We start from the raw sequence: 23,756 nt of genomic DNA, 5'->3' as shown, positions 1-23,756 counted from the left end.
TCCAAGCCATACATCACCAAGTGCAATGCAAAGCGTCGGATGCAGTGGTGTAAAGCACGCCACCACTGGACTCTAGAGCAGTGGAGACGCGTTCTCTGGAGTGACGAATCACGCTTCTCTATCTGGCAATCTGATGGACGAGTCTGGGTTTGGTGGTCGCCAGGAGAACGGTACTTGTCTGACTGCATTGTGCCAAGTGTAAAGTTTGGTGGAGGGGGGATTATGGTGTGGGGTTGTTTTTCAGGAGCTGGGCTTGGCCCCTTAGTTCCAGTGAAAGGAACTCTGAATGCTTCAGCATACCAAGACATTTTGGACAATTCCATGCTCCCAACTTTGTGGGAACAGTTTGGAGCTGGCCCCTTCCTCTTCCAACATGACTGTGCACCAGTGCACAAAGCAAGGTCCATAAAGACATGGATGACAGAGTCTGGTGTGGAGGAACTTGAATGGCCTGCACAGAGTCCTGACCTCAACCCGATAGAACACCTTTGGGATGAATTAGAGCGGAGACTGAGAGCCAGGCCTTCTCGTCCAACATCAGTGTGTGACCTCACAAATGTGCTTCTGGAAGAATGGTCAAAAATTCCCATAAACACACTCCTAAACCTTGTGGACAGCCTTCCCAGAAGAGTTGAAGCTGTTATAGCTGCAAAGGGTGGACCGACGTCATATTGAACCCTATGGATTAGGAATGGGATGTCACTTAAGTTCATATGCGAGTCAAGGCAGGTGAGCGAATACTTTTGGCAATATAGTGTATCTCTCTCTCTCTCTCTCTCTAGATAGATAGATATTTATATATATATATATATATATATATATATATATATATATATATATATATATATATATATATATATATATATATAGTAAGTACATGCATGTACTATGTGCCTAATGCACCTCATATCCGAATAGGCAATTATGTCATTAAAATAAACAAAGTGCAATAAAATGCTGGAATAATTTTGGCCACCTTCCATCTAATAAGCCTTGCATCTAATATGAGCATAAAAAAAGTTTGCCAGCCCTATTAAACACGTTTTAAGTCCCAAGATAAACAAGTACATTACTGATTATATGACAAAAAAGCAGGTCTGTAAAATAAAACACTTTAATCCACACAGACACATCATACAGATACTACATAATGCAAAATGAGTAAACACATGGTGTGTATACACCTTTGATGATCACGTCATTTTTTGGCTTTCTCCACAACCCAGTCAATCACCTGCAAAGGTCAAGAATGAAATGATGATCATGCAAGAAGAGACACATTTTGAGTGCATTCAGCTTAGTCAAAGGAAAAAAAAGTTTTGTCATTTACAAGAAATCTGTTGAGCTTTGAAAACCCCCTTGCTTAGCTAAATAGGAACGTAAGTGTGAGGCAGATAAACACTTTACCTGCTTAGCATTTCGACCAGCTGCTTTTCTCATTTCCTCATGGAGACCCCGAGACGTTTTCAGGTCCTGCCCCAAACAAAACCACAATTATGAAGTCAGATTTCTGAATTAAAGGTTCTGTTGGTGGTAATGTCTTGGTTAGGAAAATACGGTTTCTAGAAACTGAATGTCATGGTCTATCAATGACATGATAGACATGGTCTAGCGACTGTGCTTTGAATTAGCATTCATAACCAGGCTAGAACTGGTTCAGACAGAAATGTCACAGTGCCACTAAGTTAACCATTTAGATCTATCGCAAAAGACCTTGATCTATTATCAAGGTATTTTGAGTGTACATGACTAGAAAGACTAACTTAGAAGTTTATCAGAGCCTTATTAAATATTGAAGTGTAAAGGGATGTGCTTTCACTTGTGTAGGTAGTGTAAATTATGCAAATAACTCGATCATAATTTCCCATAATTCTGAAAAAGAATGGAAACTCTGTACCTCATGGAACCCCATAAATAAGTAGGGGACAAACTCTGACTCATAGCGCTGTTAAATATTTTGACAATAATCACACTACACGTGTCTGACTAATCCAGCCTACAAACTCTGTTGCACATACTCAGCTTTTTTTCCATCATATACCTTCAGATAGAGCTTTGACACATCAAAAAGCCTTTGACTGCAGGCCTTGAAACACTTGTGCTCACTGGTGATACCATTCTGCTTCAGTGTCTTTGCAACCACCTCCTTCAGCATCTGGGGGGGGGGGATTTCAAACATTCAAGAGACACGGAAATGACAAGTGCACACACACCATGAAAAAAAGCCTGCATTCAGAGGAAGAGACTCACACACCCACTTATCACTGACTCAGACTGTATATAAAGCTGATCATAGTTTTCCATAAGTGCTGACAATTTAATGGCAATTCATGTGTCTGAAAAATGTCTAAAGGCAAACTTTCAGTGTGACTAAAATTTTAAATTATACTTTAGTATATTGTGTGCATAGCGAGTGTGTTTTCACCCGATTGTGTTTCTGTGACCGTGACTCGGTTTGGCCCTGGCTAGTCTTCTGGCTGGTTGGAGGCTCACTGGAATTTTCAGCTCCAGCAGTGGTGCGTCTGGTTGAGCTGGAGCAGGAGAGAGAACGGCCTGACTGATGCTGGAGAGCTCTCACGGCTGGGTGTGTACCACTACCTCCACTACACTGAGAGCCCAGAGACTCACTGCTCTCTGACTTGGACATCCTGTTAAAAATTCATACAAAAACAAAACACACTCCCGATAGAGAAACAAGTACAAAATAAAAATTCTTGGTTGGTCTTAGTTGGATATTGGACCAACACATTTTTACTTTATTATTGCGTAGAGCAAAACCTCTTAAATCTTTATATGCTCAGTTGTATTCTGTCTCAGTGCTAGTCACTTTGAATAAAAATGTCAATCAAATGAGCTAATGTAGTTATTAAACCAATTTCAATTGGCCTTAAAATACAATGCTTTGTCAGCATGGACATGCCACTGGCCTTGCCTTAATGTTTTTGTAATTACTATGGCATTTCAGAGGATCAATGGAAAATATAATCTGGACACAAGAGGAATATAAAAGGCCATTATAAAAGCATCAATAAAATGAGCACTTCAACACAGACTAAACACAAATGGACTGTGATGAGCTATGTGTATTGAATTTACAAAAAACAAAAAAAAAAACAAAACACATTTCTCTGCACTCTGAAATACACACACTATTTGATATTCAACACCCCTACGCTTTTAAAGCACTGACGGTTAATCTCCTTTTCATGTAACTAAATGCATCCAATGAATGTGTGTGATTTTAGTATGAATGTTAAAAATAGGTGAAGAGTGGGTGGGGAAATGTTTCTGCAACCTGTCAAGGAGGTCATTGGAGAGGCTACTACTTACAAAACAGCTCAAGGGTGATATGAAGACAACACTCGAATGTGTTCAAAAAAAGACCGTGAATGCTTTCAGCAGAAAACAAATGAGAAGAAATCATCATCCATTATGGAACATCCCCTAACAGATTCATTCCATTGATTGTTTTTCAGCGCCACAAAGTCTAAAAATAAAATGTGTAAATCCTTAAGAGCACGGTTTAAAAGAACTGCCCCAGCAAAATAGTTAATGGCTCAATGAGTGACTAATGATGTCAACACTGTGATTAATTCATCATTTAAGTGAGTGATCCATGCTAAAAATGCTGACCTTTTTTGATGGTGTGTGTGTGCATCTGGTTCACGAGACCGGCGTTTGAGACGAGGTGGTTCGCTGTGTGCAGCTTCTCCATCCGGTATGCTGCCAGGTTCAGAGGGTGACGGAGTAGGTGCGGGCATAGGGCTCAAAGCCAGCGGCACTGGGCACGGCTCCTTACAGCATGTAGTCTGGGTCTCGAAGCGGATTAGCCGCGACTGCAGGCGTGCAAATCTGCAGTCTCTCTCCAGAGCCTTCCGCTCATCCAAGCAAAACCTTTGCAAACACACACAGTCAGGAAGATTAAGAAAAAACACTGCTGGATGCAGTGAATGAATGGTCAATGATGCTATAACCATGGGTTAACACTCACTCTATGCCATGGTAGTGGGCGCTGGCCGCTTGCCTGAATGGGAGCTTGGTCACTTTTCTGGGAGTGAGATCAGGCGACAGCTGGAACCCATTGTCCCTACACACATAGTAAGAAAACATCAACAAAGCACAAGTTATCCCATTAAGACTTTGGCTACATTACATACAGTTAACAAACCCACAGACATGAAACACTTGTATAAGTCACTTACAGCAAGCCTTAGTAAATCACAAGGAATTGATTGTAATTGCACATAAACAGTCTGTTAAGGAAAACGACAACAAAAGGCAGAGCGACAAAGGGGCCATAAAAATGTGATGAGAGAGGCGGGTATGCAGGCAGCCAGATGGAGGCATTAAGTGGATGTTTTAAAGGTGCCTGCTGAATCCTTTTGACTTATAGAGCAAGAACAGCTTAGTCTAGTTGTGGTACATTGTGTGCTGCCATGCCATCTGCCTGAGATGCACCAATCTAGAAAGCTAGTTAGACAGGAATTTATATAATAGGTTCATCTAAGGTCTTAACCTTTGAGAGTCCTAGCCTGCTTGTGAGCAATTTTCACTTCATTTTTTACAAACATTATAAATGTTGAAATTAGTACAAGTAGATCATACATGCCACAGCTTGTTTCCTGAAGGAAAACCAGTACACTTACTTTCACTGAGCATTTTATTAGGAACACCTGTATATCTATTCATTCAGCCAATCGTGTGGCAGTAAAGCAATGCAAAATGGGGCTACAGTAACTCGGATGACCACTCTGTATGATTGTAGTGAGCCAACAACATGTCGGACCTGGAGACAGATGGGCTACAACAGCAGCAAACCATGTAGGGTTACACAGGCTCCCCAAAACCATTGAGTTGCAGATTAGAAAAAAAATTTAGCTGTTCTAATGAATCTCTATTTCAGATGGTAGGGTCAGAATTTGGTACCAACAGCATGAATCCATAGACCCAACCTGCCTTGTGTCAACAGTGCATGCTGGTGGAGGTGGCGTAATGGTGTTGGGAATGTTTCTTGGCACACTTTGGGCTGTTAATACCAAATCAATCATCACTTGAATGCCACAGACTATTTGAGTATTGTTGCTGATCATGTGCATCACTTCATGTCTTCAATTAACCATCTTCTAATGGCTACCTCCAGCATCATAATGCACAAAGCAAGAGTCATCTCAAACTGGTTTCATGAACATGACAATTAGCTCAGTTTTGTTCAGCGACATTCCCAGTCACCAGATCCGAATCTAGAAGAACTCCTTTGGCATGTGGTAGAACAGGAGATTCACAGCATGAAACGACACCTGAAAAATCTGCAAGAATTTTTTGATGCAATTAAAGGAATTTTTCTAATATGTGGCAGAATAATTGCATAATAATAAAATAATTGCATATACAAAACCGATTTTAATGCAAAATTCATTTGTAAAAGTTGTGATCTCATTAGGCATATCCCTTTGGAAGTAATCTTAGGATACATTAACTTGGGCTAATAGGTAGTGGGTAATAAGCAGATAATTATTTTTATGATATAGTTAGTTTCATGCTGATTTTCAAAGCTCTTTTGGTTACTTGGGGCTAAACTGATTGCTATTTACTTCATTTGTTAGGTGTGAAAATCATTTTATTGGAGCTACAATTCAAGTGCATATCAAATGACTCAAAAGAGATGCATCTCTTTTTTTTTTTTTTTTGGTCTTCTTAAGCACTCCTGCACCTTAAAACAAAACTAGCAGAAGCTGTGCATCTGCATCATCTGACTTTTGACATGGTGAATTCTCTCTCCAAACTTGTCAGAGATAAATATATCTACAAATGAAATAAGGATCATAGAAATAACGTATATTTTTAGTGGTAACTCCTTTTTTGACAAACCTGTGACATTGATAGCAGCTGTACACTCACTCAGAAATAAACAAAACATGGAAATACGATCAGTGAAAAACAGAAAACTTAAAGATCAATTATTGTGACTAAAAAACATCATAAACAGAAACAGATCCTGAGTTATGAAACCACAAACTAGTGCAAAAATGCCCCAAAATTGTGTTCATCATGTTGGAAATTGTTAATTACCTGTAACGATCATGTATCCCACAGAGCTGTCTTAATTTTCACATTCCTAATTAGAAACTTTCTAGAGCCTTTAGCTTTATTGGATTATTGGAATAATGACAAATTGGTCATGGCACTGTGATAAACTACAAGCATACAGCAGTTGCAGTGCCTGAAGCTTCATCAATTTTGCTTAAACGATGTTAAAACACCAAGGTTCTGAAAACGTCCACTGAAGGCTATATCATACAAACATTGTCAGGAGTATTACAGTTTGAGTGCCAAAGTGAGATTTAGGCTCTAGTCTGAGGTTATAAAAGATTACAGTTGATGCGTATTAATGTGTGCTTCAGAGAACCTCCATCTGCAAAGTAGTGCTCTACCTTCATTCCCTAATTACCAGGTCCTCAGTGGAAACATAGCCACTTTCCACACATTCCTGTGTGATATTTGGCACTTTTCAGTCTTTGTTTATTTGGGACTTACCCTCTGAGGACAGGGAGAGGTTGTAGTTCTCCACTTGGTAACCCATCAGCAGTGAAGTGCTTAAGCAGCTCTCGTGCATCCAGTGGAGCAGAAACACTCTTCTGGACATCTTTAGGGCCCATGAGACAGTCTGAAGAGCCACTACTGAAGAGGCTAGACCTGGAGAGGGTGGAAGAAGATCTGCTCTGTACAGGCCACAACACACGGTACCAAAGCAGTTACTATGGCCTTCTATAACACCTGTAACTCCATCCTGCCATTTCTGAATATTGTCACGAAGCAGCTTTAAAGGGACCCTGATACAGACCTAAATTGTGTCTATAATTAGCAGACCCACCCTCATCTGCCTGATAGCATGATTATAAAATCATATAGAGTCAACAGTACTACATGCATTGAAATCAACTAGAGGGGATATGTATCTGAAACAATTATGATTTCAATAGAGTTTTAATGTATAAGTGATAATTAATCAAGAAAATAGCAGCAACTTGTTTAGCTGGAGAAACTTCATGCTAAAAAAATATAAAAGGTTCCCTCTTCAAATCAGACCACAGGTTTGCAGTATGCTTCATATCTAAAGGTCATCAACCAGCAGGCTCTGTTTTGAAAGTTCTTTGGTTCATCCTGTTTAGTAATTAATGAAAATGTAATTTTCCATCTGTGCAACCTCATATCTAAATTCCAAGGAAGCAGGTTCCTGGGTACTGAGCACAAATAAAAAAAAAAATAAATAAAAAAAATGAAAAATAAAGTTCTTGAGCTTTTTTTCTCCCAAGAAAATCTTTCAAATATTAGGAAGGTCAATAAATTTGGTACATACACGTTTTGAAAGAAATATTATTAGTTAAAAAAGAAGAACAAGAACAAAACAAATAACAACAAACAAACAAACAAACAAATATACATAAGACACATTTTTTGTCTCTTATAGCAGTGCCATAGTAGCTTGTACAACAAAATTTCCTAGTTTTAATACTAGAACAATTCTCAGTAAATTAGGTTTATATGGGACCATAATAGCGTCTGGGGAAGATATTACTGAAATTTCCATGAAACGATGATGTGTGAATGATGAAGATTTACCTGTTTTTGTGCCGGATCTTCTGTGTGTTTTCATAGTTACGCAGAACACTTCTCTCTGGCCATTCAGAGTGGGTGGTGTGCTTAGTGTCTGCTACAGAAAAACACAATAGATGTCAAACTCTACTGAATACACAAACAGCTTGTTCTTTAGTGTTGGTTTAACGCCCGTATGCGGATTATTACCTCCTGTAACAGAAATGTGGTTCTCCTTCTCCACTGGCACACCTGATACTTTGGGCTGCATGACGTTATGCATCTTTAGGTACTGTTCTCTGGCCAGACGCAGCAGTACTCTCAGGTCATTTAGTGGCACACCTGCGGGCTTCTGTGCCTCCTCTCTTCTTCCTGTCCATACGAAAAGGTGAGTTACATTCCACCATGCAACATTCTACTCTCTGCCTCCTCAGCCATGTCCTAATATGACCCAGAACCAGGCCTATTGCTACATCCTTGCTGAATTTTTTTTTAAATTATTTATGATAGGAGGGATATACTTAAAAAGATGCACAAGAAGCTTAGAGCAGTTAACAACACAAAGTTCAATAACTCCTGTGCTGTGTATCAAATCAATCCGATCATATATCTATACACATACACCAGCAACTAATGAGGAAAACAAAGCTTCATTGTTTAACCTGGCCACGGGATACTCATTTTAAACACGGACTCAGGTGTGTGTGTGTGTTTATGCGCAATGGTATTGCTGGAAATTCCGTGTGAACAAGCAAGAGTTCATGCGAGAGGTCTGCGGTTGCCCAGGTAACCACTTACGGGCACATTCCTGGACGACCTGGTGCTGGACCCTGGCCAGCCTCCTCTCTCTCTGCAAGAGGTCGTCTCCACAGAGACGGGGCAGAGAGTGCAGCCAATCAGCGATCTCAGTTCCTGTTGAGAGGGTGAGAGGTTAATAGAGTTCACAACTTTCCCCATCACCTTCTTGCAGACAAATTCAGAGCAGCAGCCAGTTTGTCCTTCATACATTTAATAAACCAGTCTAGCTCCAGACTCCTGGCTGTGAGTTCATAACTGTCATTTCAGATACAGCTAAGGCAGAGAGGAAAGTTACCTGCAAAGAAAAACTGGAGATTATCGTAGCCAAGGCATGTTCTTGGTACCAAATGCACTATTATTTTACAATTACTCTCAACCAATACATATTCTTAGCACATAGGTAACATCAATCAACATATAATTTAATAGCTGTGGAAGCTAGAGGCCAAATTTTTGTGGGTGCTTAAAGATAGTATACAACTGGCTGAAAAGTTACATCTCTCCTGATATAATGCAATCAATAATAGTGCTTCTCCTGCAGAAGGAAGACCTCACTGCGCATCAGTGTGGATGTGCCAGTGTTTATGTCTAATTACTCTTGGCTAGAAAAGGGAGTACTGCTGTCTCATTTCTCTGAGTTAATATTAGAATTACGGTATTGCTTAAAACGTGTTGGGAATATTCCTTTGTTCTTAATCATAAAAAGGTCTGAGAGATAAATAAGAACGTTTTTACCTAAAATGAATATAATACTGGTTTTCCCAGAAACTGTAGACTTCTTTACAACAAAGTATAAAACAGGGCTTTGGAATTTATCAACACTGTTTATTGAAGAATCATCCCAAGATACACTATATTGCCAAAAGTATTCGCTCACCCATCCAAATAATCAGAATCAGGTGTTCCAATCACTTCCATGGCCACAGGTGTATAAAATCAAGCACCTAGGCATGCAGACTGTTTTTACAAACATTTGTGAAAGAATGGGTCGCTCTCAGGAGCTCAGTGAATTCCAGCGTGGAACTGTGATAGGATGCCACCTGTGCAACAAATCCAGTCGTGAAATTTCCTCGCTCCTAAATATTCCACAGTCAACTGTCAGCTGTATTATAAGAACGTGGAAGTGTTTGGGAACGACAGCAACTCAGCCACGAAGTGGTAGGCCACGTAAACTGACGGAGCGGGGTCAGCGGATGCTGAGGCGCATAGTGCGAAGAGGTCGCCAACTTTCTGCAGAGTCAATCGCTACAGACCTCCAAACTTCATGTGGCCTTCAGATTAGCTCAAGAACAGTGCGCAGAGAGCTTCATGGAATGGGTTTCCATGGCCGAGCTGCTGCATCCAAGCCATACATCACCAAGTGCAATGCAAAGCGTCGGATGCAGTGGTGTAAAGCACGCCGTCACTGGACTCTAGAGCAGTGGAGACGCGTTCTCTGGAGTGACGAATCGCGCTTCTCCATCTGGCAATCTGATGGACGAGTCTGGGTTTGGCGGTTGCCAGGAGAACGGTACTTGTCTGACTGCATTGTGCCAAGTGTAAAGTTTGGTGGAGGGGGGATTATGATGTGGGGCAATATAGTGTATATCAAATAATCTGAATGTATGTGTGTTTGTTTTAGGGGATGGGGTTGAGAGAGAGAGAGAGAGAGAGAGAGAGAGAAAAATGAAAGACTGTTTGCTCCACACATTTAAACCTAAAAAATAAAATCTGTTATCTCAAACATAATTCTAAACACTAAATCCACGATAATTCCACTTAAATGATTACAGTAGCATTTGTGGCTTGACACAATCTCCTGATTACAGTACAAAACTACGAGCAAACCCACGCCTCCCCTGAAGAACAGAACAGTAATTTACCTCAACAAACGTCTCCAAGAGCAATCTTAACACTTACACAAATCAAACGCACAAACAGCTATTCACTGTTGTAGTGAACGCCAAACCACTGCACTGCCATTCTGAGCCACATAAAACGCTAATCAATGAGGAAATACTGCATGCCCACACAAGGATTACATGATCCATACTTTCACACGTCTGGTGTTATTTTAAATCATATAATTCAATATGGTGCATTCTTCAACCTTGTGCTATAGACAATATTTTAGATACAGTTCCACTAAAGAAGCGCTCACCGAAGACCACGTCGGATATTGGATTTTATTAATTTATTCATGCATTATTCATTTTAAGGCTGCATTAGCAGACAACTTAACAACATGGGCTGATGAAGGCAGCAGTGCAACACAGGCTCCGTCTGGCTACAGGCTGCTACAGCCCTTTCATTGTGTCTGAGTGGTGGAGAAAGACAAGTGCAAGTCATGTAGCCAATACATCATCTCCGAAAACTTTACAAGTGGAAATAAATGGTGAGCGCACAGCATGAAAATAGGTTTTTGCGCTGTGTGGAAACAGTACCAAATAGAGTGAGGAGCCTCCCCCACACCCCACTCCCAATGTGTTTACTAGTGTCCGGTTGGCCTCAGGTGCTATGGGATTTGATAGGACTGTGGAGGGCTTTTAATCCTGCTATAATGAGAAGGCATGCTGAAATGATGTGAGTGCTACAGCAATAAAGAATGAAAAGAATCTAACCACTTCACAACAATAGCATTTATATGTATTCACCCTACATGAACCTTTTTGAACATTTTGTATTGTTACAACCTGGAATGGACTTTGGGCTGTCATAAATAACCCATAATACTGAAACAGGGAAAAATCTATATATAATTTTGCTCAATTATTTACAGATAGAGCACAGAAATATCAATTGCATAAGTGGCATCTTTGTTGATTCCCTGATGAATCCCCCCGTTACATGGTCAGCAACACATGTTGAATGGCCTCCTTTGCTCAAATGTTTAACACCAGGCCAAATTTTGGGGGTTTCTCAGCAACAGAATGTCCAGAATCCAATCAGCCTTCCATGTGGCAGCAGCTCACTGCATATAATTATGCAAATACAGCTTCAGTTAATGTTCACGTCGAACGTCATAATCTGGGAAATATGTAATCTTGGTGTCTTTGACGGATGCTAGTGTAAAACAAGCTGGTTTAAATATTTCAGAAACTGCTGATCTGCGGTTTTCACACACAACACTCCTTCAGATGCACAAAAAAAAAAGAAAAAAAAAAAAAAGCATCCAGCAGGTGACAGTTCTGTGAGACGCAACACCTCGCTGATGAGGAAGGTCAGAGGAAAATAGCTAGACTGGTGAGAGTTCATAGGAACCTTAAACCTGTGGTGAGCACAAAAGCATTCGAGAATAGACAACATGTCAAACCTTGAAGCAGATGAACTAGAGACATGATGACACGTTTTCTTTTCTGATACCAATCCCCATCTGATAACGTTTTCTTTAATAACTACAACCCCTGGAAAACAGTATGGAATCACCACTCTTGGAAAATGTTCATTCAATTGTTTAATTGTGTAGAAAAAAACCCAATCACAGCCATGCCACAAAACTATTTTCATTTAACATTCCACCCTTCTGGCTTTATGAAACACTTACAAAAATAAAAAAGAAAGAAAATTGTAGTCAATTGCAACTGCTTTTACAGATCAAACAGAGGAAAAAAAGTGCTTGCACACCTTAGTGAGCTGTTGAACCAAGCTGATTGACGTAAATCGTGGCTCCAACACGAGAGATGTCGGTTGAAACAAAGGAGAGGATTATAAAACTTCTTGAAGAAGGTAAATCTTCACGGAATGTTGCAAAAGATGTTGGTTGTTCCCAGTCAGCTGTGTCTAAAATCTGGACCAACTACAAATCAAATGGGAAGGTTGTAAAAGGGAAGCATACTGGTAGACCAAGGAAGACATCAAAGCGTCAAGATAGAAAACTGCAAGATGCCTTGAAAACAGAAAATGCACAACAAAATAAATGAGGAACAAATGGGCAGAAAGTGAAGTCAATGTCTGTGACTGAAACGTAAGAAATGGCCTAAAAGAAATGGGATTTATATAGAGAAAAGCCAAATGAAAACCATCATTAACATCTAAACAGAAAAAAACAAGGTTTCAGTGGGCTAAAGAAAAGCAATCATGGACTGTGGATGACTGGATGAGAGTGATATTCAGTGATGAATCACAAATCTGCATTGGGCAGGGTGATGATGCTGGAACTTTTGTTTTGTGCCGTTCCAATGAAATTTATAAAGTCAACGGCCTGAAGAAAACATGCAAATTTCCTCATTAATGATATGGGGTTGTATGTCAGGTAAAGGTATGGGAGAGACGACAGTCATTACATCCTCAATAAATGCACAAGTTTATATTGAGATTTTGGACACTTTTCTTATTCCATCAATTGAAAGGATGCTTGGTGATGATGACATCATTTTTCAGGATGATAATGCATCGTGCCATAGGGCAAAAGCTGTGAAAACTTTCCTTCAAGAAAGACATATAATGTCAGTGGCATGGCCTGCAATTGAAAATCTATGGTGGAAATTAAAGAAAATGGTCCACGACAAGGCTCCAACCTGCAAAGCTGATCTGGCAACTGCAATAAGAGAAAGTTAGAGCCGGATTGATGAAGAATACTGTTTGTCGATAGTTAAGTCCATGCCTCAGAGAATTCAAGCTGTTTTAAAAGCCAGAGGTGGTGCAACAAAGTACTAGTGGTGTTTTTGTTTGGTGATTCCATAAAATTTTCCTCGGAACTGAGCGAGTCCATATTTTTTTTCCTCTGTTTGATCTGTAAAAGCAGTTGCAATTGACTACAATTTTCTTTCTTTTTATTTTTGTAAGTGTTTCATAAAGCCAGAAGGTTGGAATGTTAAATGAAAATAGTTTTGTGGCATGGCTGTGATTGTTTTTTTTTCTACACAATTAAACAATTGAATGAACATCTTCCAAGAGTGGTGATTGCATACTTTTTGCCAGGGGTTGTACTAAGCTGCATACTTTTAAAAAAAACAAAACAAAAAAAAACCTGTAAAGTAAATATATGACTAAATCAGTTCTACAAAACAGGCTTGTCTCTTTATATATAAACATTTCCAGTGCCAGAAGTAAACGTCTTACTATGCTATTACTTCTATACTATTCAATAACCTTCTTGTATCAGTCTGTCAAGTGAGGTGAAGATCAAGGGGGTGAATACTTATGTATGGCACTGTACATTACTGCACATGTATCTGTTGATGAAGTGGTTGCCTATAATCAACACTCAGGTTTAATTATGGGACATGTGATTAAATGTAAATATGATCAAGCGTGCGTAAAACTGACGACCTTACCTGAGGACAATGAAACCTTTTCCTGCACAAGGCTTTTGATCGTTGCCAGAGCAACAGCACCATTAATCTGATTGGCGGAGTGTATCAGTCGAGCTCTGCAGCCACCAGTCTCTGCCCCCTGAACCAAGAGAAGATAGTGGCCTTTCTCTCCTTTCATCTTGACATCAGGAGCTGAGAGAGAGAATTGTTTATCAGAATCCAGAAGTACTCGTTCAGATGCACCATGTTGCATGATCAATATCAATTATTGCTAGGATATATATTTTGTTTGAGTAATGCATATAATGACAGCATTTTGAAATAATACATAGGTTCAGCCATGGCTCCACTGTGCATTCAATTACTCTGCTCAACCAGCAGGAGATCTACAATAAGCACCATTGTGATTAGGCAGTTGGGGGTGTGAGTTAATGGAATATAATTTATGGTTGCATGCACTGTATGACTGATGATCTTGTATGGGTTTTCTGTTTAAAAAACAGCACTTTAGACAGCAGAAAACTGATATATCAAGGCAAACTTTTGCTGCATCCTAACTCTCCTAGAGCATCAAATGTTGAATATTTTCAGTCTGGACTCAGGAATGAAACTATTATGTACATGGTTAGCTATTCCACATGTGCAAGGTGTGTAAGATAATATGTAAGATGTGCATTAAGTATTGTTTAGTAGCATGCCATTTATTTTTAAAGTGAAGCCTTATGTTCGTACCAGAGAAGGCTTTCGGGCACTTGGCCACAAAATCCCTCCATTTGGAGGCACTGAGCTGGGAGGCTGGAGGAAAGGCTTCAACGCTCACCACACAGGAAAGCAAGAACAGAGCCCCAACCTGCCACAGAAACACAGACCTTGCTAACACACAATACATGCGCGTGCACACACTGAATCTCCAGCATGTCACTAAAAACTTTTGACAAACATTGGTACATTGTATAATGCACTGTAATCCACAAGATTGATGGGGGAAGGAAAAAAACAAAACAAAACAACATGTGCATGCTTGTGAGAGTTACCTCTCCACGTAGAGCTTTGAGCTGGTCTAACAGGAGCTTGGCTTTGGCAGATTTGCTGGACAATGCACTGGATGTACAAGTCAAGTTAAATGCTGAAATAAATATTGCAAGGCTGCGACAAAATCAGAACGAAACGTCTACATCTGAACAACGATTGCCTTTTAGAGAGAACGGGTGTTATTGAAAGTGGGAAGATAAATGTTCAGGATTACTCAAAAAGTTTACTTTTTTTCCAAAAATGAATCACAATCAGATCAAGGATTAAACTTTTTCTTTTTGAAGAAAAAAAAAATGTACAAGTGACAAGCCATTTCCAATAAAAACACTTAAAAAGAGATGTTTGTTTAACCCCCTCACACTATTTACATACAGCCTTACTGTATAGACAAAAAAAAAAGTAAAATATGGCCTTCAGAAACTAGACACACAATATACTTATTGAAGGGGACTCGGCGAGGCGGAGAAAGGATACAGCTCAAACTCGGTGGAGGAAAGAAGGATCACTGGGAGATCTGCAACTCTAACCAACTGGATCAGCTCCAGCACTGGCTGATAATAGTGCAACACCTGTGTGTGAGATGTCACCATTATCACACTTTGGGCATAATGTGCTATTATAGGTAAAGCTGTAGTGCAAATGCAGGGAGAAATTCCAGCAGGAAAATAATAGGCTGAAGAATATGCAAGACAAAGACTGAGGAAACCAGGTTCAAATAACCAACATGAAACCGGTTGACAAAAGAAAGTGATACTGAATGTGGCAGGCTATGAAACTAGAAACACAATGATTGATGTGCTTCAATGTCTGTCCCTCGGCTGGCTCTCAGAGGTGGTCCTCCTCCTCCTGCATGCTGTCTGTACTGCTGAATTCCTTAAAACTGTCAGCTCTATCCTGGCTCAGCTCTACACATTCATGCAGTTTTGATGGGTTTAATAAGCTAGTATTGGCTTCCTCCCTCAGTAAACCCTCATTTAGATCGTAAAATTGATGCAGGCTGCAGGCAGGGAAAAGTGAAGATAAGCAGATTTAAAATGTGAGAAACAAATATTATTCAGCATTTCTGTGAGGAAACGCAAACACGGATAACTGGGCAAATGCACAACAAGACAAAACAACAATAAAAATAACCCACTCCTGTTAGCCACACACAATCAACACTTTAGCATATTTAAATATTTAGAAGGTCAGGTGAGTCAGGAGAGGCAACCGGTTGTGAAAGCAATTCTGTAAGTCACTCTGGAAAAGGGCATGTAACAAATGGTTTGCAATCTTGCATGCAGCTTATCATGGCTGTAAAGAGTGATTATTCTTGAGTTACTGTAGATGACCCATCAACTTAAACCAGTTTAACCATTCTCCTTAGATCTTTCTCCTCAGATCTTTTTTTGTTTCCACTCACTGAAATAATGCTCACTGGATGTTTTTTGTTTCGTATACTGGCATTTGGCAGACCTCCTTTTTCGAGTGGCTTACATTCCATCTCATTTTATACAATTGAGGGTTAAGGGCCTTGCTCAGGGGCCCAGCAGTGGCAGCTTGGTGAACCTGGGATTCGAACTCACAACCTTCTAATAAGCAGTCCAACACCTTAACCACGAAGCTACCACAACCCCTACACTATTCAACTCCAGACCCCAGCCTGTCTGGAACCAACAGCCAAGCTATGGTCAAAGTCACTAAGATCACAATTTCCTCCCCTATTCTGATGTCCATTCCGATGCACATTAACTGAAGTTCTTGACCTGCATCTGTATGATTTTATGCACTACGCTGCTGCCAAATGAGTGGATAATTGTGTGAATGAGCAGGGGCACAGGAGTTCCTATTAAACGGCTATTAAATGTTTTTTTGTTTTTTAAAAAACAAGGGTTACAGTAACCCAGTTAATAAATTCCATTACTATAAAAGTTTAAAGTAGTAAATAATGGAAATGCTTCAGCCAAATTCACTTGAGTGACTACAGAGTCTGTTTAAATTAAACCACAGAAACAGAGACCATAACAATATAACCGAATTATAGAAAATAGCTTGTTGTGTTCCACCTACAGCTACATCTCATCCCATTATACTACTGAAATTAAGGTTTATTTCACAAAGAAAACCAGATTATAGACGAACATGCTCTCCTTTCAGATTGCATCAGACTGAAGTGCCATTGTCTGTAATTTGTGGAACTGCTTGAGCCAAATTCACAAGCGTGCCTGCTCTCTCCTCACTCTGTATGAAACCATCTCGTACGTTTTGATCTCAGCAGCATCTGGAAGGTAATGCCTCAAACTCATAAACACAGAGATACATGGAAGAATTACATTTTAATGCCTGTCGCACTAATAATGCTCATAAAGATGGCGGGAGCAGCAGGGGAAGTTAATGGCACTAATCAGCGAGGGGGCAGTAAATCTTGCACGCACAAGGCGAGCCCTAGGTAAACAGCCCACGGGGCGCAATCTGCTCCTTCAGAGTCCGCGGCCCCGCTGATTCATCCACAGCGGAAAAACTCATTACTGCTACATTCCTCACTCTCGCTTTTATGACGGGGGAGAGAGAGAGAGAGAGAGAGAGACTAGCGAAGAGAATGAAAGAGCAAAAGCGTTATAGAGACAGCAAACAGACCAAAGATAGACGGAGCAGAGAGGAAAAGACAGAAAGAGGGAAAATGTACACATGAAGGAGAGGTGAAAAATAATCAGATAAAAAACAACTGAAGATACAAATGCATGAGGGCAAATAAAGGAAAAAAAAACAAACAAATGAAGAAAAACATGTGAGGGTGAAAGACTAGCTTTCAACTTTTATGAGGCTGCAAAATGTGCAGGATCATTTCAAACACATTTTTAATGCTACTGCTTAAAATACACAACACTTGTGAACTTTCATCCAATTTAATAGATATGGTGTCATTTCAGCCCTCTATTCTCAGAGGCATTTCAGCTCATGGGTTGTGAACCGGTGGACAATGGTCCAGATGCAAACCCTGCAAAATATTTCAGCCGACCAAATTTAGAGGAAAAGTACTGAAGCAGAGACAAAGCTATGTCTATGGAAGAGAGAGGGGAAAGAAAAAAAAAAACGGTCAGCATTTAGTTTTCAAAAATGCACCATCACAGCTTTCTGGTCCAGTTTATCCAGACACAAGTGAATTATTCAGCTGTAGGCAGCTCATCAAAACAAATACAGAGCTAGAGACATTAGGCGGAATATTTCACAGACTTTTGTAGCTTTTCATATTATATTTACTCCCTCTTGTTTGATTAACAAACTGAAAAAAATTGTTTAAGATTAATGACAAAAACAGAATGGTCGGAGATGTGCGTGTTTACTCAACTTGCTTCAAATATCTTCATATATCGATATCCATAATCTAATCACTTTTGGTTAATGTTAGTAGCTAGTTAGTACATTAATATCCGGACCTTTGTATACAACAAGACCTTCATGAGCTGTCGTTGAAGACACCTGTTATAGGATTTGGTCTGCTACTGCACCTCTATTCAACCTTGGCTGTTTGAAAAGACTAAGGAAGACCACTTACCTCAGGCTGAACCATGTGGTCAGTAAAGCAGCAGGGGTTGGAGTGTGGGGAAAACATGTGGCTCCAGCCACCTCGAACCTGCCACTTCAAACAGAAACCCTCAAACAGCAGCTCAGAGACAAACTGCAGCACACAGGTGAAAACACAAACACACAGATTCACAAAGTGGATGGGCAAAAAAGTATAGTGATTTTTCTAGGCAATACACAATACTTTGTTTTTATCAGGCATACTCTGATGCTTTTAGAAAGGAAACATGGACCATGTTATGTTTTTTCTTTCCTTGTGCTCTTTTGGCCACTCAGTGAACACAGGTACAAATCTAGGACTCTCTTCCTGAGCTCAGCATCGCACAAATGAAAGCGTTTCTCTCCATCCTCATAGATCCATTAGTTAAATGGCACTCACATTACTCACCATTTCTTGTTTTTAATGTTAAAAAGGTAGAGAGAGTTTACCTTAATATATAATGTATTTATGCTAAATCTGCATTCATGACAGTAATTACTAACACTGTAAAGTAAATGCTTCACCAATAACTAAGCACTGTTCAATCCATTAAACCACTTAATCAGGCTGTTGCAAATTGGGCATTATTTTTTAGTGAATGTCAATGCATCTGTTCCCTGGTTGACCTTTCCTTCAATTCTCATATTTTCAAAGTTTTCCAACATGTTAAACTGTCCTTCTGTTTCTCTCTGAACTGTGATTTGGAACCCTCTGACTTCTTAACTCATTACTTATTCTTTAAAAACCTAAAACTGATCAAATTTTTAATTATCCTTTTAAAGTATTTTTTACAAATTATTGGTTTTAGGTTAGAGTGCTGAGGAAAAAAAAGCAACAACGATCAGCATCACACAGTGGCACATGGCTTCCCTTTATGAGATGTTTATAATATTAATGACAGACCAGATCTATCATCATTGTTGGAATACTGCACACACACACATTAAACTTGTGTAATTAAACACAAACACTTTGTAGAAATTCAGTCTGTTACAGAGGCCAGTTTTTGTGGTCATGACTGCCCTCTGGTGGCCAAACACTCAAAGCTGGAGAGCCAAGCTAACGTTTTTTAATGAACCTTAATGAGCTTTGCAAGAGATTGCAAAGAAATGCAGATGAGCATGTTACCTTCTTCTCTCGGATCAGCAGTCCACCTCTCCAGAGCTCACTGGCATCGATACAACTCTCCACATCAGAGGGAGAACATATTCTGCTCGATAGATACGAGGCTGCTGTTCGCCATCTGACCAATAAAGACAAGTTTTACTGACTCTTCTGTTCCCATTTTCTGTTTGTATTAAAAACAATAATGATAAATAATACAAATACAGTTATCAGTGTTCTAAATTACACACAAAATAGAACCTAAACCTGTCACTTTATAGCAAGGTCTTAAACTTTTCTAAAATAAATCCCTATTCAGGAGTTGTGCTTTCATAAATAAATTTAAAGCATATTCAAGTGTAATGGTCATTAAGCACAAATACTCTGAAGGCAAATATGTTTCCTCTGTAAAGTGTAGAAAGTCCAGTTTCTGCAAGGGTTATTTTTGTCCTTGCAGAAATGAATCATGGCGAAAATGCCTGATATATAATGCATCATGAAGTAAAGAGCGAATGTGAATGGCTCGTGGATCTGTTACCCTGCACTGTGCTCTGTGATGACCGTCATCTGTGCAGAGTGCCACGCTTGCATGTGCTTCAGGGAACCGATCACCGGCAACAAGTCATTGATTCCTACCTCGCCCTCACACAGCAGAATCACATCCAGCAGGAACCTTCCTGTGAATTGCAAAACATGTGGCTTTCATTTTCAGTAACAACCAGTTTGTCCACCTACTCCAAGGAACTGCATCATTTCCAGAGAACTAATCTGTGCATTCAACCGCTTTACCCGATTCACTGAAATTCGTGCCATATTTATTATTTGTTACCTGGAGTAGGAAGTGTGTCTGCTAACTGATGAAGAGACTCAGCTGCTTCCTCAAAGAGCCTATGGAGAAAAAACACAAATTTTATTTGGCATACAAATGTTTTTCACCCAGACTCTTGACTAGTGTTTGCAATGGAATAAGAAATGAAATGCTCAGCACCCACTCCATGTGTGAGATGATCTCAGACAGCTGGCTCTGCTCCTCTTGCTCTTGCAGGGCACTGGCACAGCTGTCCACAGGAGAAAGCACAGACTCTTCACCATCACTGTGCTGCACACACACCTCATCCCACTCAGAGCTACAGAACTGCCGGACACAAACAGGTGAAAGATGGTCAACTTGTGTGAACATTGCAGGCAACCAACACTATGGGTGCACCAAGATATGAAAATTATACTCAAGTACATCACTGAACTCACCTCCTAACCATGGACACAAAGCACACTCCGAGAATCTACGGTGTGAGCTCTCATGAACTCCTCAGTTGAAAAACTTTTATTTACACAGGAATTTAATGCAGTTATCTAACACCACATGCATTTCAATTAAAAAAATAAACTCAGGTGCACTTCTGATGGCCCTGCATAAGCATTTATCTTTTATATTCACATTAGTTTAATATTTTAAATCCTTCGCATTTAGACTAAACCTTGAACATTGGACTTATTTCAGCAGTTCCCCTACCCAAATGACAATCATTTCTTTTATACTGTAATTTATTTGTCTTCAAATGTCTTCTGGGCAGCCATTAGCAAACCGGAAGAGGAAGGGTGCATGAGCATTGCAGAATGAACCACAGTTCATTTCAATTATTAGTAAGCTTATCAGACCCTGTGTCTTTAAAAGACAACCCTTTCTCATACTGCTTTTTGCTGTAAAATGCTGCTTAGTGTCCATGAATAGATGCTACTAAATACAAAACATGAAATTAAAATTATATGGTTCTATATAGATTAAAAAGGAATTGGAGGTCCATATATAACTAAACTCAAAACATTATAAATACAAATAGTGAAAATCTAACCTGTGTCAGGCCATGAGTCGCTTGAATAGCAAAGAACCATTTCGGCGAGGCAGGAGTTCCACTCAGAGAGCAAGCTAATGAAAGAATCACACAGACGGATAAACATGCTGAAAATGGTGAGAGGATGGACAGACAGGTTACAGTAGTACGGGGAGGTATAAGCTAGGAGATCTGTGATTTCTTTTTAAAAGTCAATAACATTTTTATTGGTTTCTCTTCATTTCTAATGGGTTTAACCTAAAAAAAAAAAGTATGTCTATAAATAATGTAAATTTGAACTGAAAGTATTGTGGTGATTTAAAGTACAGAAATAGAAAGCTGTTAGGGTTGTTATAGTGTCATGGTTTCATGATTGGACAGTTACTTTTTCCAAAATACTGATTAGATGCATTTCCATTCCTCTAGTGTCTTTTTCACATATATTACGACAGCAGGATTCAGATCACAGTACCAGCTTTATAGGAAGATGGCCTAATATAAGTAGTACTGGAGTATCTCTAGGATTTTAGCCCCATCTGTATCTATCACTTCAGGCATTTTATGGACTTTCTACAAAATGATCAGTACAAAACTCCAGTCTGAACTGAAATTATGGTAAATGTCCCATTCTATCTTCTGCTCTTTTCTATTGACTCCCAATAAAAACACACCAAACCCAGGATTTACAAGTAACACAGATTGTTAAACACACTTGTCAGCGTTGCAACACTTTCAAGCAAATTACTGACATGCCATAGACATGAGGTCATGATGGCCAGGCTATTTGTACAGTGGTGGGAAGCATTACAACATTAGGGTCGTGGGGTCGATCTTGTTGTATCACCTATTATGGGTTCCACCCCTCCAAATCATTGAATTCAGGTGCTGCTTTTCAGGGTTTGGGCTTGGTACCTTAGTTCCAGTGAAAGGAACTCTTAATGCGTCAACATACCAAGACATTTTGGACAATTTGATGCTCCCAACTTTGTGGGAACAGTTTGGGGATGACCCCTTCCTGTTTCAACATGACTGCACACCAGTGCACAAAGCAAGGTCCATAAAGACATGGATGAGCGAGTTTGGTGTGGAGGAACTTGACTGGCCTGTACAGAGTCCTGACCTCAACCTGATAGAACACCTTTGGGATGAATTAGAGCGGAGACTGTGAGCCAGACCTTCTCATCCAACATGACCTCACAGATTTGCTTCTAGAGGAATGGTCAAATATTCCCATAAACACAATCTTAAACCTTGTGGAAAATCCTTCCCAGAAGAGTTGAAGCTGTTACAGCTGCAAAGGGTGGGCCAATTCCATATTACATTTATGTGCATGTAAAAGGCAGATGTCCCAAAACCTTTGGTAATAGTGTGTGTGTAATATGCACTGTGTATTCTGACACCATTCTATCAGAACTAGCATTAACTTCTTCAGTAATTTGATCAACAGTAGCTCGTCTGTTGGATCAGATCACACGGGCCAGCCTTCACTCCCCACGTGCATCAATGAGCCTTGGCCGTCCATGACCCTGTTGCCGATTTTCCGCTGTTCCTTCCTTGGACGACTTTTGATAGATTCTGACCACTGCAGACCGGGAACACCCCACAAGAGCTGCAGTTTTGGAGATGCTCTGATCCAGTCGTCTAGCCATCACAATTTGGCCCTTGTCAAATTCCCTCAAATCCTTACGCTTGTCCATTTTTCCTGCTTCTAACACATCAACTTTGAGGACAAAATGTTCACTTGCTGCCTAATATATCCCACCCACTAACAGGTGCCATGATGAGATAATCAGTGTTATTCACTTCACCTCTCAGTGCTTATAATGTTATGCCTGATTAGTGTATATATTATATACACACACAAATTTTCAGAATAGCTTTGACCAGCCAATGTTTGTTATAATTTAACTTAGTTTATTTCACACTGAAAGATCCCTTGTTTTAAATCATTTGAGAAGACCTGCTGTATTAGATCATGTTTTCCCTTCTTATTGCAATATCGCGATACAACCAAATAACGCCAGGGGGCGCCCAAGTAAACTATATAAAATAATAATTACCTGGAAAAGGAGAAACCCGTGACGTACTGTTAGTCCTGCAAATATCTTTTAGTTTGTTATACAGCTTTCTGGCAGCTTCAATCCCTGAAACAAACAAACAAACAAATCAATAATACCACGTTGTAGCGCATTAACGCGACAGGCAGTTTGCTCTTAATTATTAGCTACACTTAGCCAGTTGCTATCACTTGCCTTCGAGCTAACTACTGAACGCTAACTAGTGATAACTTCTTACCGCTGAAAGAGCTCTCTTTCTTCGCTTCCTGGTTAATTACCACAATAAGAACATATCTATCCATATTTCCACTTCATTAACTTCATATAAATCCACTTAGTTAAATATCATGCGAAACAACACAAACCAAATTTCCCCGCGTTTTACCACAACTTGGCTATAGTCTCAATCCCAATTGTCGCTCTACTCCCTACATTAAGTGCACTTCATTGAGGCTAAAACCTTGTGAACGTGCACACTTTATAGTAAACTACACAGCATGTTAGTAGCTATTTAGGACACAACCGTATTGGACGCCGGTATGACGCGTGTGTGTCACTTCAA

General features: G+C 39.8%; 1 protein-coding gene across 2 annotated transcripts; it reads right to left on the bottom strand.

Moving 5' to 3' along the window:
• Nucleotides 1-1,098: 1,098 nt before the first annotated feature.
• On the bottom strand, nucleotides 1,099-23,632 carry mtbp (MDM2 binding protein). 2 transcript variants are annotated; one of them, XM_058389557.1, is made up of 22 exons: nucleotides 23,433-23,632; nucleotides 23,198-23,281; nucleotides 21,159-21,232; nucleotides 20,298-20,440; nucleotides 20,135-20,193; nucleotides 19,844-19,982; nucleotides 19,330-19,444; nucleotides 18,193-18,315; nucleotides 15,132-15,226; nucleotides 14,660-14,726; nucleotides 14,358-14,475; nucleotides 13,647-13,817; nucleotides 8,392-8,505; nucleotides 7,804-7,965; nucleotides 7,621-7,711; nucleotides 6,535-6,693; nucleotides 3,992-4,087; nucleotides 3,634-3,894; nucleotides 2,426-2,648; nucleotides 2,042-2,155; nucleotides 1,408-1,473; nucleotides 1,099-1,234 (listed from the first exon to the last, which is right to left on the bottom strand). In XM_058389557.1, exons 1-22 carry the CDS (start codon nucleotides 23,494-23,496, stop codon nucleotides 1,199-1,201), a joined length of 2,574 nt encoding a protein of 857 aa, XP_058245540.1. In that variant the 5' UTR covers nucleotides 23,497-23,632; the 3' UTR covers nucleotides 1,099-1,198. The 2 variants fall into 2 exon arrangements, with proteins under 2 accessions (XP_058245540.1, XP_058245548.1); XM_058389565.1 differs by having other exon boundaries at nucleotides 7,621-7,708.
• Nucleotides 23,633-23,756: the final 124 nt, after the last annotated feature.

Source organism: Hemibagrus wyckioides, linkage group LG01 (genome assembly GCF_019097595.1).
Source record: "Hemibagrus wyckioides isolate EC202008001 linkage group LG01, SWU_Hwy_1.0, whole genome shotgun sequence".
Taxonomy (NCBI): domain Eukaryota; kingdom Metazoa; phylum Chordata; class Actinopteri; order Siluriformes; family Bagridae; genus Hemibagrus; species Hemibagrus wyckioides.
Note: the sequence above shows the minus strand (reverse complement) of the source record. Positions and strands in the feature narration are given on the sequence as shown.

Bases quoted from the DNA above. Each gene is read 5' to 3' on its own strand.
- mtbp (XM_058389557.1), bottom strand. From the start codon at position 23,496: ATGGATAGATATGTTCTTATTGTGGTAATTAACCAGGAAGCGAAGAAA. The intron at 19,983-20,134 runs GTAACAAATAAT...TGCAATTCACAG, and splicing joins AGACACACTTCCTACTCCAG to GAAGGTTCCTGCTGGATGTG. The intron at 19,445-19,843 runs GTAACAGATCCA...TTTATTGGTCAG, and splicing joins ATCACAGAGCACAGTGCAGG to ATGGCGAACAGCAGCCTCGT.